This window comes from Pseudophryne corroboree, chromosome 6 (genome assembly GCF_028390025.1).
Source record: "Pseudophryne corroboree isolate aPseCor3 chromosome 6, aPseCor3.hap2, whole genome shotgun sequence".
NCBI lineage: Eukaryota > Metazoa > Chordata > Amphibia > Anura > Myobatrachidae > Pseudophryne > Pseudophryne corroboree.
The window spans coordinates 672,266,991-672,280,514 of NC_086449.1; the positions used below are offsets into that span (position 1 = coordinate 672,266,991).

General features: G+C 44.2%; 2 protein-coding genes across 6 annotated transcripts in view; one reads left to right on the forward strand and one right to left on the reverse strand.

The window, feature by feature from the left end:
- INSYN2B (inhibitory synaptic factor family member 2B) overlaps positions 1-5,521 on the forward strand; it is a 249,720-nt gene extending 244,199 nt beyond the window's left edge. For both annotated transcript variants that reach the window (XM_063928262.1, XM_063928261.1), the window contains one exon: positions 1,404-5,521. In XM_063928262.1, coding sequence (XP_063784332.1) covers positions 1,404-1,590 — 187 coding nt within the window. In that variant the 3' untranslated portion in view covers positions 1,591-5,521. The remainder of the gene's footprint in view (positions 1-1,403) is intronic.
- The window catches only part of DOCK2 (dedicator of cytokinesis 2), a 1,781,615-nt gene that overhangs the window by 788,115 nt on the left and 979,976 nt on the right, over positions 1-13,524 (reverse strand). The window lies entirely within an intron of this gene.

The window sequence follows — 13,524 nt, forward strand, 5'->3', positions numbered from 1 at the left end:
AGGATCAAAATTATCCCCACATTCTGTGATTTTAGCTATTTTTATGTTTGTTTTTTTCAAAAATCGTCCAGATCAAAAACCAAAACCCGAAAGGGTGGTTTTGGCAAAACCAATCCAGATCCAAAACCAAAACACAAAACACGAAAAGTGCCCGCCGCACATCAACTTTGTGTATAGGCGCACAGTTTTAAATAACTGACATGGCAAACTTATTATGTACATTTAAATGTGCATTATTAACTTTTGAATAGCCCGGTTTCCTTCCATAAAACAATTAGAAATTATATAAACAGGGTAATTTCCATCCAAGAAAACTTACAACAGTACCAGTACTTGGCATAGGCCCTCATTCCGAGTTGTTCACTCGCTAGCTGCTTTTAGCAGCATTGCACACGCTAAGCCGCCGCCCTCTGGGAGTGTATCTTAGCATAGCAGAATTGCGAACGAAAGATTAGCAGAATTGCGAATAGAAATTTCTTAGCAGTTTCTGAGTAGCTCCAGACTTACTCCTACATTGCGATCAGTTCAGTCAGTTTCGTTCCTGGTTTGACATCACAAACACACCCAGCGTTCGCCCAGACATTCCCCCGTTTCTTCAGACACTCCCACGTTTTTCCCAGAAACGCCAGTGTTTTTCCGCACACTCCCATAAAACGGCCAGTTTCCGCCCAGAAACACCCACTTCCTGTCAATCACACTACGATCACCAGAACGATTAAAAAGCTTCGTTATGCCGTGAGTAAAATACCTAACTTTTGAGTAAAATAACTAAGCGCATGCGCTCTGCGAACCTTGCGCATGCGCAGTAAGCGACTAATCGCAGTATAGCGAAAATCGGCAACGAGCGAACAACTCGGAATGACCCCCATAATGCAAGGGACCCCCATAATGCAAGGGACAGTAGAGCACTAGAATTGTAATATGTTTAACTCATTGGATTATGGAGTTTTGAATTCATAGAAAACTGAATCTATCAAAACAATAATAAATAAAACATATTTTTGAGCTCGCCTTCAGCCCTTGCTGTGTTTTGTGCCAGTTCCCTTGGGGAGGAATTTCCAACATTATAGTAGCCAAACTTATTTAGTATTAGTACTGTACTCGGGAAAGTGTGCAGGCCAATGGGCCTGAGGATATTATTGCATCATCGTAGCTCTGTCTCCTGCTACATATTGCCATCAGTTACTGGCATTGTGGACTGGGGAAGGGTCACAAAGAACACATTCAGCATAAATCGCATGATGGGCAGCCTGGATTGCCCACTTTCGGGAGCCTCCTGGCCGTTCCAGGAGAGTAGTTATGATAGGCATAACTGTGGATGAGCAAAAAGAATCATGGCAATGTTTCAACTAATACCACAATATAGGCAGCTTCTAATTTATTTTTATTTATTTACTTCCTAGTGTAGAATATGACTTCAGACAGCAGGAAGGAAGATTCCTCCACATTCTGAAAAAACTTGATAAGGTGGAGTCAAGTCCTGTTCTAGCTCCTCTGCCGAAACCTGAACCAGAAAGCACGACAGCTGAGAAACAAGGCTTCCGAAGGAAAACAAAGAAAGTGAAGAAGAAATGCTTCTGGTGGATTTGATCATTAAGGAAGGTCTTAGGCTTCTATGACCATATCTGAGTGCTGTTAAAGTTGATGGTGCCTCATGTTACTGTATCTTGCAAGAAAAAATAGTCACTATTTAATTTTCATATTTAACTATTTAAAGGGAAAGTATAAAGTAAGTTCTAACTCAAACCTTTTTTACAAGCTCTATATACTTTTATATAAAAATGTACATGTGATGAAAATATTTACAGATATTTATAATATTAATTTTTATTTTATTTTTTGGGATTACTGTCCCATTGGAAATGTGTCAATTCCTACATTTAAAGAAATATATAGTTTATTGTTATACAGTTTAAAAAAAAAGTAAATCTATTACACAGATACTGTACACGTTTTCATATTATTCGTAAATAACACTGTCAGAGGATAACATGTTATTCTCTGCTGAATGATATCTAATAATAAGTCACATTTGTGTTAATTACTACCCACTAAGTGCTCGTTTACACAGGTGGCATCCCCCCATTGTGGTGCATTCTTGGGCATCTTGAACAACCGGACATGCCCCATGCACAAGATTTATTAATCCTGGATGGAATTTATGAATTTCAGAGAATTGTGCAGATTGTGATAAAGTTTATCTGTGAATACTGGTGTTCATATTAACTGAAGGACTATTGATCCCTGTGCTTGATGCATTTTAGTTAATTCAGAAACGTATCATCTTGCCAGCTAGCAGTCCCCATGATGTGCTATGCTGCTTCTAACCCTAATTCTGCAGCCACTTCTAGCGTTAATTAACAATGAAACCGAAATACTATGTGTAGTATATAGGCTCTATCTCCTACTTGCTCATGCACAATGGGTCACATATATGAAAACTATTTTACGGGTATCCTTCAGAAAGCAAATAAAAAGGTGATACTGAAGATATCTGCTGCAGTCACCTCTGGGCTACAGTTTTCCAGGATAGGATCAGAAAGATCCCTCTCCGTTAACCATTGATGGCACCTGCGTCGTCTACAGGAATTGACCATGGAAGTACAGTGATAGTGGTTGGAGTTCATGTACAGTACAAGACATTTTTAATGCAATCTTGCAATAAGAAATAATAGTGTTCAGGGGTAAAATATGCAGCAACTATATAACAAATCTGTAAGGTCAGTCCTGTCTCAAACTTCATGGACAGTGGGAGTTGGGGTGCGTGCCCCAACAGGGTGGGTTTGCAGGGCAAGGAATATTAGGGGGTATGGAGAGAGGGGAGTGCAGAGCAGTGTATAGAAAAGGGACGGAAGGACTATTCATCGTACCCTCATGCGTTTCATCTGGAACCATAGACCCGCCCGCATCGCCGCTAATACCCTGAAGCGACCGACCTCCGCTGGCGGTAGGGGGCTCCTTGATATTAAACTTTATTACCTGGCCTCCCACCTGTCCCATATTGTCACCTCTTATGCCCTGCCGGGATCTACAGCCTGGCTAGATATTGAGGCAGCCCTTGTTGGTCTCTCCGATATGACCCCCTTGTGGGGTCTCCCACCTGCCTCCCGGCCCCCAACCTCCAAACTTCTCCCCACGGTCACATTTAACCTCAAAATGTGGGACTCTCTCTCGGAAGATGGGCCTCTCCACTACCCCTTCGCCCTTGACCCCTATCTGGCAGAATCCAATGTTCCCCCCCGGACTCTCGACTACGAGATTTCGTCTATAGACGACGTTGGGCTTTAAATTCCCGATTAATTTTGCCGATCGAGGCCAATGGCTGTCCCTACCTGATCTTCAACAGAGGACCCCTTCACACTCGCTTAACCCCTTCCAATTTTTACAAATCCGCCATTTCCTAAGCTCTCTGCCCTCTCCCTCCCTGCTCCGTGCCCTCACCCCTTTTGAAAATCTATGCATTTCTTCCCACCTCTCCAAGGGCCTGAACTCCCAACTTTATTCCCTCTTACTAGACTTTTCTCTCCCTTCCTCCCGATTCCACGAACTTGCTTGGGAGCGCGACCTGCCCCCCCCCGCCCCCCCCCCCTCTCCCCGAGGGTGTGGAGTGGGAGGACATGAGACTCGGTAAAGCTAAATCCTCTATTGCTACGGCTTTTAAGGAGACGGCCTACAAACTCTACTATCGCTGGTACTACACCCCTGACAGGCTCAACAAACTTTTTCCGTCCTCCTCTCCTCGCTGCTGGAGGAATTGTGGAGCCAGAGGAACGATGCTATACATATGGTGGACTTGTCCATCCATCACCCCATTCTGGAATTTGGTCCACTCCCTCCTTAACTCGCTTCTGGATTCCCCTGTCCAGAAGGATCCATGGATCTTTCTGATGTGCTACCCTCCCCCGACACTTTCCAAATTATCCCAAAAACTGGTTGCGCACATTCTAGCAGCGGCTAAATCGCTGATAGCCCTCAATTGGAAGAACCCCTCTGCGCCTTCCCTCCTGTCTCTCAAAGCCAAAATATGGCATATTGCACCCATGGAGAAGATCACGTACTATATCCATGATCGAGGCCATATCTTTGAGCTGGTCTGGGCCCCCTGGCTCTTCGCCGAACGCGGACCTCCGCCCTCCTCCTCCCCCCCTAGACCATATCGCAGTCCCATGGGCACCGCTTGTCGCTCTGACTTACTTCTCTTCCTGCCTGTCCTACCTTCTCTCTATTCCCTACCTCTTCTCCTTTTCTTCACTGTCACCTCTACCTGTCTCTCTTAGCCTTGTTTCTTCCCATTCTCCTTCTATTTCACTCCAGGACAGACACTGTGAATAGGATACTATCCGGTTCCACTACCTATGTCCCCCCCCCCTCCTCCCTTCCCCCCCCCCTCCCTGAACCCTATAACTATTTCCCATCGTTCATTTTTCTGTTTGTTTTAGATGTTATCTGAAAAATTGTGGTTTCTGATGGATATTTGGTCATACGACCATCTGCCCTGCATGCCTATGTAATGTCTGCCTACTCTGTTTAACCACACATAAATAAAGAATAAAAAAATAAAAAAAGGGACGGATAGAGTAGGGAACGGAGGTGAGGCAGACCTAGGTGACCTTTTTAGTAATACATCTTCCCCTACGAGAGACAGGTAAATAACAGTGATAAAGTTGTTTATGGAACAATATGAGGTTTGGGAATTTGGGTAAAGCAATAAGATAGGAATAACACAAACTCTTATTATCCCAGCATTTGGCAGCACCAGGAGTAGTGCCAGGGTTTCTCTATCATGAAGTGCATCACACAGCAATATAGTCAGAAATGCCACAGGGACCGAATGCAGTCTCTCTGGAAAGAACCAGAGTGGAACATCACTCACCTGTGTGAACAAGCCATATATGACACTTACTGCTAAATCACCAGACCACATAAATACCAAATATATATATATATATCATTCAGCCCCATCACTGTTTACGACGAGCACAACTGTATTTAGATTAGCTAACACTACACATCAACGCATAATAAAGATATCTAAAAATAGAGTTCTCACCTCTGGTCCTAAGGACCCGAGTTAGTATGGTTTTTAGGATCCCTTCTACACTAAAGTAACTTACTGTATTTTACTGTAATTCTCAAATAATGATATCCAAGAAAAGCTGCACTATGAATCATAGCTGAGGAGTGGGAAGACTGAAAAATGTTTGAAACACATTGAACTTCAAACCTGTCCCTAAGCCTCCTCTCATAGGTGGGTAAACCACAACTTCAGACAACTTGTTATAACAATGAATGAATATCCAAAGTCTGAACACAAGGTGGGGAACCAGGATTCTCCTGCATACCTTTGTCCTGTTTATCCAGTGCTTCAACACTGCATCATTGAAAACATGTTACGTGATAGAAACAGATGAGAAAAGGGGTAGGGATCTTTTTGACTGTATAAAAAGAGTTTATTCTTGTATGCATGAAATTAATTTGTCTCAGTTTTTTTTAACACAGAAAAATGCACAATAAAATACATTCTATACCAAATCTCAAGTTTAATATGTGTCTGTTACAAATTGGTTAAATACTGAATGCCCATCCAACAGTTGTCATTCTAGTTTAAGGCTGACGTCCTCATTGGGATATTAGCTGACAGTGAGGAGTGTGCAATATATATAACTCATCTACACTGCCCCCCCCACCCCCACATACACCTATCCTTACATTGCACAACAAAGGGGGTAATTCAGAGCTGATCATGGATGTGCTAAATTTAGCAAATCTTCGATCAATTACTCTGACATGCGGGGGGACACCCAGCATAGGGCTTTTCCACACCGTATGTCACGCCCTGCCCCAACCGGCACAGGTACAAAAGCATCATACGGGAGCAATGATTTTGTACCTGGCAAGTAACTCCCACGCTGGTAGGGAGCTACCCGTCACGCCACGCAGCCGCCGTGGCCTGCCCCCACTCCCAACGGTCCAGACATGCCTCAAACGGTACGGACATGCCGCTGACGCTGCAGCAACACAGTCTGAATTACCCCATAGCCCCATTTAGTGCACCATGGACTTCAACTTAGCCGTGCCAATCGTCCCGCGCAGACTTTTTCACAAAATATGCTTCTTGTTCACATTACTAATGCAACAAAAGTGAAATGCAGGGGTACCCGAACTACTGATGCTGGTATTTCTAGTAGTTTCTGTATGTGAGTCATGGGCAAAAAGGCAAAAGTCAGATATGAGTGACCTCAGCCATGCCTTGCACCACTCATCATTATGCTTAATCTGGGGCAGTTGTACTAAGCCTTGGAGAGTGAAAAAGTGGAGAGTTATAAAGTACCAGCCAATCCGCTCCTAAATGCCATGTTACAGGCTGTGGGGCAGATGTATGAAGCAGTTATAAGAGTGGAGAAGTGTGACATGGCATCCAATCAGCTTCGAAGTAACCATTTATCAAGTGCATTCTATAAGATTATACGTAGAAGCTGACTGGTTGCCATGGCACACTTCTCCACTGGCAGACTTCTCCACTCATCATTGCTTCATACATCTGCCCCACAGTGTTTGACAAATAACAGTTAAGAGCTGATTGGCTTTTACCTTACTTCCCTCCATTTTATCTCTCTCCAAGGCTTAGTACATCTGTCTCTTTGCGACAAGAATACTGATTTTCAGCATCTGGGTAACTACTGATTAAGCAAATAGGTGTGCATCTAAGATGCAAAGCTCAGGATACAGATTGAAATTACAGGATTTGCTACCCAGGTGTGTCTAGGTTATGTCATGCATCTTGTGCCATGAGGCACCAAAACATTAGGTGGATGAGGATACCTCTGTATGGAGCAAATGTAATGTTAAGCTGACAATGATACAATATTTGGCTACAAATCTTACCATTTATAGAATTAAAAACATTGGGGGAAAATATAGAGTCTGTATTTGTTGCACCACAGTAGGAAATACAGGAAACAGAGCCACCTCAATACAAAACAATTATACACACCTATTACTAAAAAAAGATACTCAGACACACAGCTGGTATTTAATTTTATTCTTCCACTTTTCCTGTTGTACACAATCTCTATCTTATAACCATTATTTTGTTACTTATGGCTTTTTTAAATTATGTGATCCTATGATCCATTTAGCTTACAGTAAATTATAAAAGTTACATTTTAATTGCGCATCAGTGCACCAAATACAGACAATGTCTTTTTCTTCTGTTTTAAATTGTCGCTAACTAGTCTGTGGTAGTTCCCCTAATATCTGACGTCATGCTATAATTTACAAACGTAAAGTTACATTCAACAACGTTGGAAATAATTCCTGGTGCAATAGACATACCTTTTCTACATATCATTTATATAATTAAACCGGCAGTCTTACCTCCTAAAAGAACAATTAAGGTGTCCCATTTTTGGTTTGTAAGATAGTGATAATTTTATATCTGCAAGAGACCGGATCCTATCAATTTTAAAGGTGGAGTCCACTTTCAAGTACCTCTGTGTAATTCTTTGAATGGATAATGCTGCATAACATTCAGGCAGGTAGTCCATGTTTGGGCAAATGCTATGGGGGTCAGTGCCTCAGAACCCTCTTATCTGTACCTGAAGCTGGGAGTGGCTCACAATATCTTTTATGAAGACTACCATTTTGTTGCCTGAACCCTACACTATTCAAGAAGAAAAAGCACATCTGCTTGTTTATTCCAGCAGCGCTCGTCATTCCAGCCAATCACAAGGAGAATCTAGGAGATTGGACAATCAGTAGGAGAATGTGTTACCAAGCTCCAGCCATGTAATGGGTTTAATGAGGAAGTAACGAAGCAAGCAAATACAGTTCTGTGACGACATGTGATGACACAGCTGGCGCGTCGTGTCGCTCAGTGGTAAAAGACACGTGATTACTTTCCTAGCCCTGGTCCTACTTCAGCAACAGAGCCTCCAAGGGAATCCTTCAGGTGAGCACCAACCAGTCCTGGCTATTGAGCCATTTACAGTGTTGTGTTTGGGGGAGGCTACTGAAAATGAGAAGGAAGTGGGGTCTGTCATCCAAACACCCCAGGAGAAGATGCACTATACCTTCCTATTGGCAGAGTTGGAAGAGGAGATCCCTGCGAGGGCAGCAGTAGGTGGTAATGTCCCAACTATAAGCATGGCTAGTGCAGACAGTGTCTCACTTCAGGCTGATCAGCATATTCGGCTGAGGGAGGCCTATTGTGAAGCTATGTTCATGGCTGCCCCAGTTATTTTATCAGAAAAGGATGTTCAGGAAGGGCCCAGTGTATCCCCAGCTATTGTATCTCTCCCAGAAGATTCTGGAGGTCTGTTCCCATTCAGTGAACTTGATGGTAAGGAGCTGCAGTCTGAATGCCAGAATCTTTGTTGGGGAGGGAGAGTGAGGGCCCCAGAGATCAGATTTTGTTTATGGAGGAAAATTGTGATTATCTGAAATGTGAGGTTACCCAGTTGGGTGTAGTGGAATTATCAAGTCCCCAGGTGCAGTTATTGGACTTACTGAATTACACTGTTGCACATGCTGTTACCCCAACGCAGCGGCTGTCTACAAAGGGGACTTTGATTAATGTATTTGGATGGGACACCGGGGGGAAATACAAGAACTATGGACTGCTGATCACGTTTCCACCGGACCCTGGTAAGACTGTATTGATTTATGTACTGTGGGCCACGCACCCACCAGACCGGGGAAAGAAGTTCCCACACAAGCCTCATGACAATTACCACAGACTTTGGACCTGGGACGCTGGTGGGCTCCGTACAAACTGTAAAATGCTATTCACAAAAACCACCAGACCCACAAGAGAAACCAGCCAGTCATTGTTATGATGGGGCACAGACTGTCTGATGTAGAAGAGCATCACTGCGCTCAGCAAGCTTAAGCTACTTAGGACACAGGGCGAGAAAGTAGGGGAAGGTAATGTGACGACATGTGATGACACAGCTGGCGCGTCGTGTCGCTCAGTGGTAAAAGACACGTGATTACTTTCCTAGCCCTGGTCCTACACATGGACTTCACCAATTGCCAATATGTTATTAGTTATATGTTAGGCAATATTGTATTATATTGTATGATATTATTGTTACAAGGGTACAGTTATGTTTCCAATGTATATATATGAATGTATTGGTTATTTTGCTATAGTTTGTAAAATAATGTTTCCCCCATGTGACTGATCAGATAACCTGTGTATTTGCTATTGGGTAGATACAGCCAGTCTCAGATGTCAGGCCATACACCCCCTCATTCTTCCCCACACAATGGATTCCAGGCCACACAATCAGATTAAGTAAGGTTAATTTAGTTAACATCTATTGTGGCCTAGGGGACATGCCTGGGCATGTGAAAGTAGGTTTGCTCTGAAACTGTTCTGGGGGTGTCGCCTTATTGTAGGAAAGACAAAGGGTTTGATAATAGCAAACAGGGGAGGTGAGAGAGATCTGGGAGAGAAGGTCAGAGAGTGGCAGGAGACTGACTAAGAAGTAATGTTCTGTCAGGAGTTCCAGGAGTGATTGTCGTGTAGAATTGGATCACAGAAGTGTGCTGAGCTGTTTATAACCCATTCTGTTCAATAAACCACTGTTGGTTTTTCATCTACCACCATGACTGAGTGATTTGGAACCCGGTATCCTCACAAGTTCCTTCATTTATGGATTGCAAGCATTATCTGCTAGTGAGATCTATTTGTATAGCTACATTCTTTCCATTATAATGAAATAGAAGCATCTATAGTCGGTGTAGACAACGTATTAATTACGGATCATTGAGAAAGTGACCTGGAATTCAACTGATACATCGGAAAGCAATTAATGAGTGTACCTCTAATGATCTTTGTATCTAACACTACCATATCATTAGCCAGTGTTTTCATACCCAGGAGCCAGAAGTTCAGACACCATATTTCATTTCAATTTTGGCAGTAATCTCCTAGGTTGTACGATTTACAATTAATTTAACAAAAGTCTTTTTTAGAGATGTGCGGCAGGCACTTTTCGCGTTTTGTGTTTTGGTTTTGGTTCTGGTTCCATGCTTGTGTTTTGGATCTGGATTGCTTTTGCCACAACCACCCTTTTGTGTTTTGGTTTTGGATCTGGATGATTTTTGAAAGAAAAACATAAAAACAGCTAAAACCACAGAAATTGGTGGTAATTTTGATCCTACGGTATTATTAACCTCAGTAACATTAATTTCCACTCATTTACAGTCTATTCTGAACACCACATTTCACAATATTGTTTTTTAGGCCAAAAGGTTGCACTGGGGTGGCTGTATGACTAAGCTAAGCGACACAAGTGTGCGGCACAAACACCTGGCCCATCTAGGAGTGGCAATGCAGTGACAGACAGGATGGCACTTAAAAAAACTAGAAACATAGTAACATAGTAACATAGTATCTGAGGTTGAAAAAAAGACAATTGTCCATCGAGTTCAACCTATTTGTGGTCTCCTATGCATGATGATTTGACTAAAATTTCTGACTGATGCTGCTGTCAGCCGTTGCATTTTATCCCTATTTATAGTAATTATAATGCATGACTATGCACCATACCACTGGAAAACATTATCCATTAGGAATTTATCTAACCCATTTTTAAAGGTGTTGACAGTTTCCGCCATTACAACTCCCTCAGGCAGGGAATTCCAAACACGTATTGTCCTTACCGTGAAAAAGCCTTTACGCCGTATTGTGCGGAATCTCCTCTCTAACCTGAGCGAGTGTCCACGAGTCCTCTGTGTTGATCTAACCAAAAACAGGTCCCGCGCAAGCTCTGTGTATTGTCCCCTTATATATTTGTAGATGTTGATCATATCCCCTCTTTGTCTCCGCTTTTCCAATGTAAACATGCCTAGTCTTTCAAGCCTTTCCTTGTATTCCATCGTCTCCATGCCCTTAATTAGTTTGGTCGCCCTCCTCTGAACCTTTTCTAGCTCCAGGATATCTTTTTTGTAGTACGGTGCCCAGAATTGTACACATTATTCAAGGTGTGGCCTCACTAGTGATTTATATAACGGGAGTATAATACTCTCGTCCCTAGCATCAATACCCCATTGTCACGATCCGGGTATCTGGACGCCATTTCTTACCCATCAGATGCCTCCTAAGGCTGGCTCAGCGCTCCAGGACCGGATCCCATCTGTTATCCTGATGTGTACATTCCTGTATCCTCTCCTGTCACTCTGGGACGCTGTCACAGTAAACGCCATATTACACCTGGCATGGCGTCTCCCGCGGCCTCCGCCGCAGTCCCTGAACTTCTGCATGCAGAGTGTCTGAGTGGCGATTACGTCAGCCGCGGCCTCCGCTGTGTCCGCGTGGTTGGATGTGCATCTGTCAGCCTGGCGCCTCCTGTCTCCGGTGGCCGGCGCCGCCATTACTGTTTTCATTACCACATGGATTACAAACCAAACTTCCCTCCAAGTGTCTGCATGGGCGCAGCCATCTTGGATTCTGTCAGCTGATCATTTCCACCAATCTGTTCTCAGTATTGATAATCTGCATAATTGCCTAGCCAATCCCTTCCTTGCTGCAGGTATAAATACACTGTGCCTGAGCAAGGAAGGCGTCAGTGCTTTGGTTGTCAAACCTAGTTCCTGTTTGTCTCTCTCCTGTGATTGTCTTCCAGGTTCCAGCTCCTGTCTCAAGACTTCCACCATAGAGACCCGCACCAGCATTCCACCTGCGGTGTAGCCTGACTCTCCTATCCATTGTGGATTCATCTGTTTCCAGCTACAACATTACCTGCTTCCAGCTCAGCTTCCAGCAGAGTACAGCTTCCTTAAAGGGCCGGTGTCCTTTCTACACTTTACCACTCTCCACCGGTATTATTATTTCTCCGCTCTCAAGTTCTACATTTCAGTTCATATTTCATCGCTCCCAAGTTCATTTATTATTTAACTGGTTCCAGCCAGTATCCACTCCGTGCTAACAACAGTCTGGTTCCAGCCAGTATCCACAGCAGCTGTTTTATCTTCAGCAACCCAGCTTTTCCTGGAACACCAGCTGGCACAATCCTGGGTTATCTCCATTGCTACAGTCGGGCCTGGTAAGGACTTTCCATCTAGAAGATCATAAGAACTATCTCACACTACCAGTGCCCTGTGGTTCCTGCCATCCTGTAGTACCCAGGAACTGTATTTATTCTTTGCTGACTTTTACGTTTTCTTTTACTACTGCTGTGTTGCGGAGTTGTCATAATAAACATCATTGACTTTTATCCAAGTTGTCGTGGTCACGCCTTCGGGCAGTTATTATTCATGTTACTTACATGTCCAGGGGTCTGATACAACCTCCCAGGTTCCGGTACATCTCAGCCCCTACAACTGAGGCTGCCTCCCGTCAGCTCAGGCCCTCAGTTGTGACAGTAAGCACTGACCTAATGAATCCAGCCGGAGACCAGGATCAAGCGGCCAGGCCGATGCAAGAACTGGCAGCCCGACTAGAACATCAGGAGGCTGCACAGGGCCACATCATCCGCTGTCTCCAGGATCTCTCTACTCGGCTGGATGGGATTCAGACAACTCTCCGTGGATCAGGCGCGTCTGGTGCGTCAACCACAGTGACTCCAGCTATAACCCCACCCACCTTACCCATTTCTGCTCCACGTCTTCATCTTCCAACGCCAGCAAAATTTGACGGATCTCCAAGATTCTGCAGGGGATTTCTCAACCAGTGTGAGATTCAGTTTGAGCTACAACCTGGCAATTTTCCCAGTGACCGTACAAAAATTGCCTACATTATTTCTCTTCTCAGTGGCTCAGCCCTTGATTGGGCATCACCGTTATGGGAGAGGTCTGACACCCTGTATCTTCCTACACTGCCTTCGTGTCAACATTCAGGCGCATCTTCGACGAGCCAGGCCGGGTAACCTCAGCTTCATCCGAGATTCTCCGTTTACGCCAGGGGTCACGTACTGTAGGACAATATCTGATACAGTTCCAGATCCTGGCATCCGAACTGGCATGGAACGACGAGGCCCTGTATGCTGCATTCTGGCATGGCTTATCTGAGCGTATTAAAGATGAGTTAGCTACCAGAGACTTACCTTCTAAGTTAGATGAGCTAATCTCACTCTGCACGAAAGTTGATTTACGTTTCAGAGAGAGAGCAACTGAGCGTGGAAGATCATCTGCTCCAAAATCTTCTGCTCCTCCTCCTCGTCAACTGTCACCATCTAAAGATGAGCCCATGCAACTTGGCCGTTCCCGTTTAACTCCTGCTGAGCGCCGAAGACGTCTCTCCGAGTCTCTCTGTCTCTATTGTGCAGCTCCGTCTCACACCATTAATGCCTGTCCCAAACGTCCGGGACTCCAGACCCTAGCTCGCCAAGGAGAGGGCCGGCTAGGAGTAATGATCTCCTCTCCATCTCCTCAAGATTGTAATCTCCCAGTCTCGCTTCAAGTTGCTCAACGTTATCGGAACGTCATTGCCCTCCTTGATTCCGGAGCAGCTGGGAACTTCATTACCGAAGCCTATGTTAAACGGTGGTCCCTACCCACCGAGAGACTTCCTTCGTC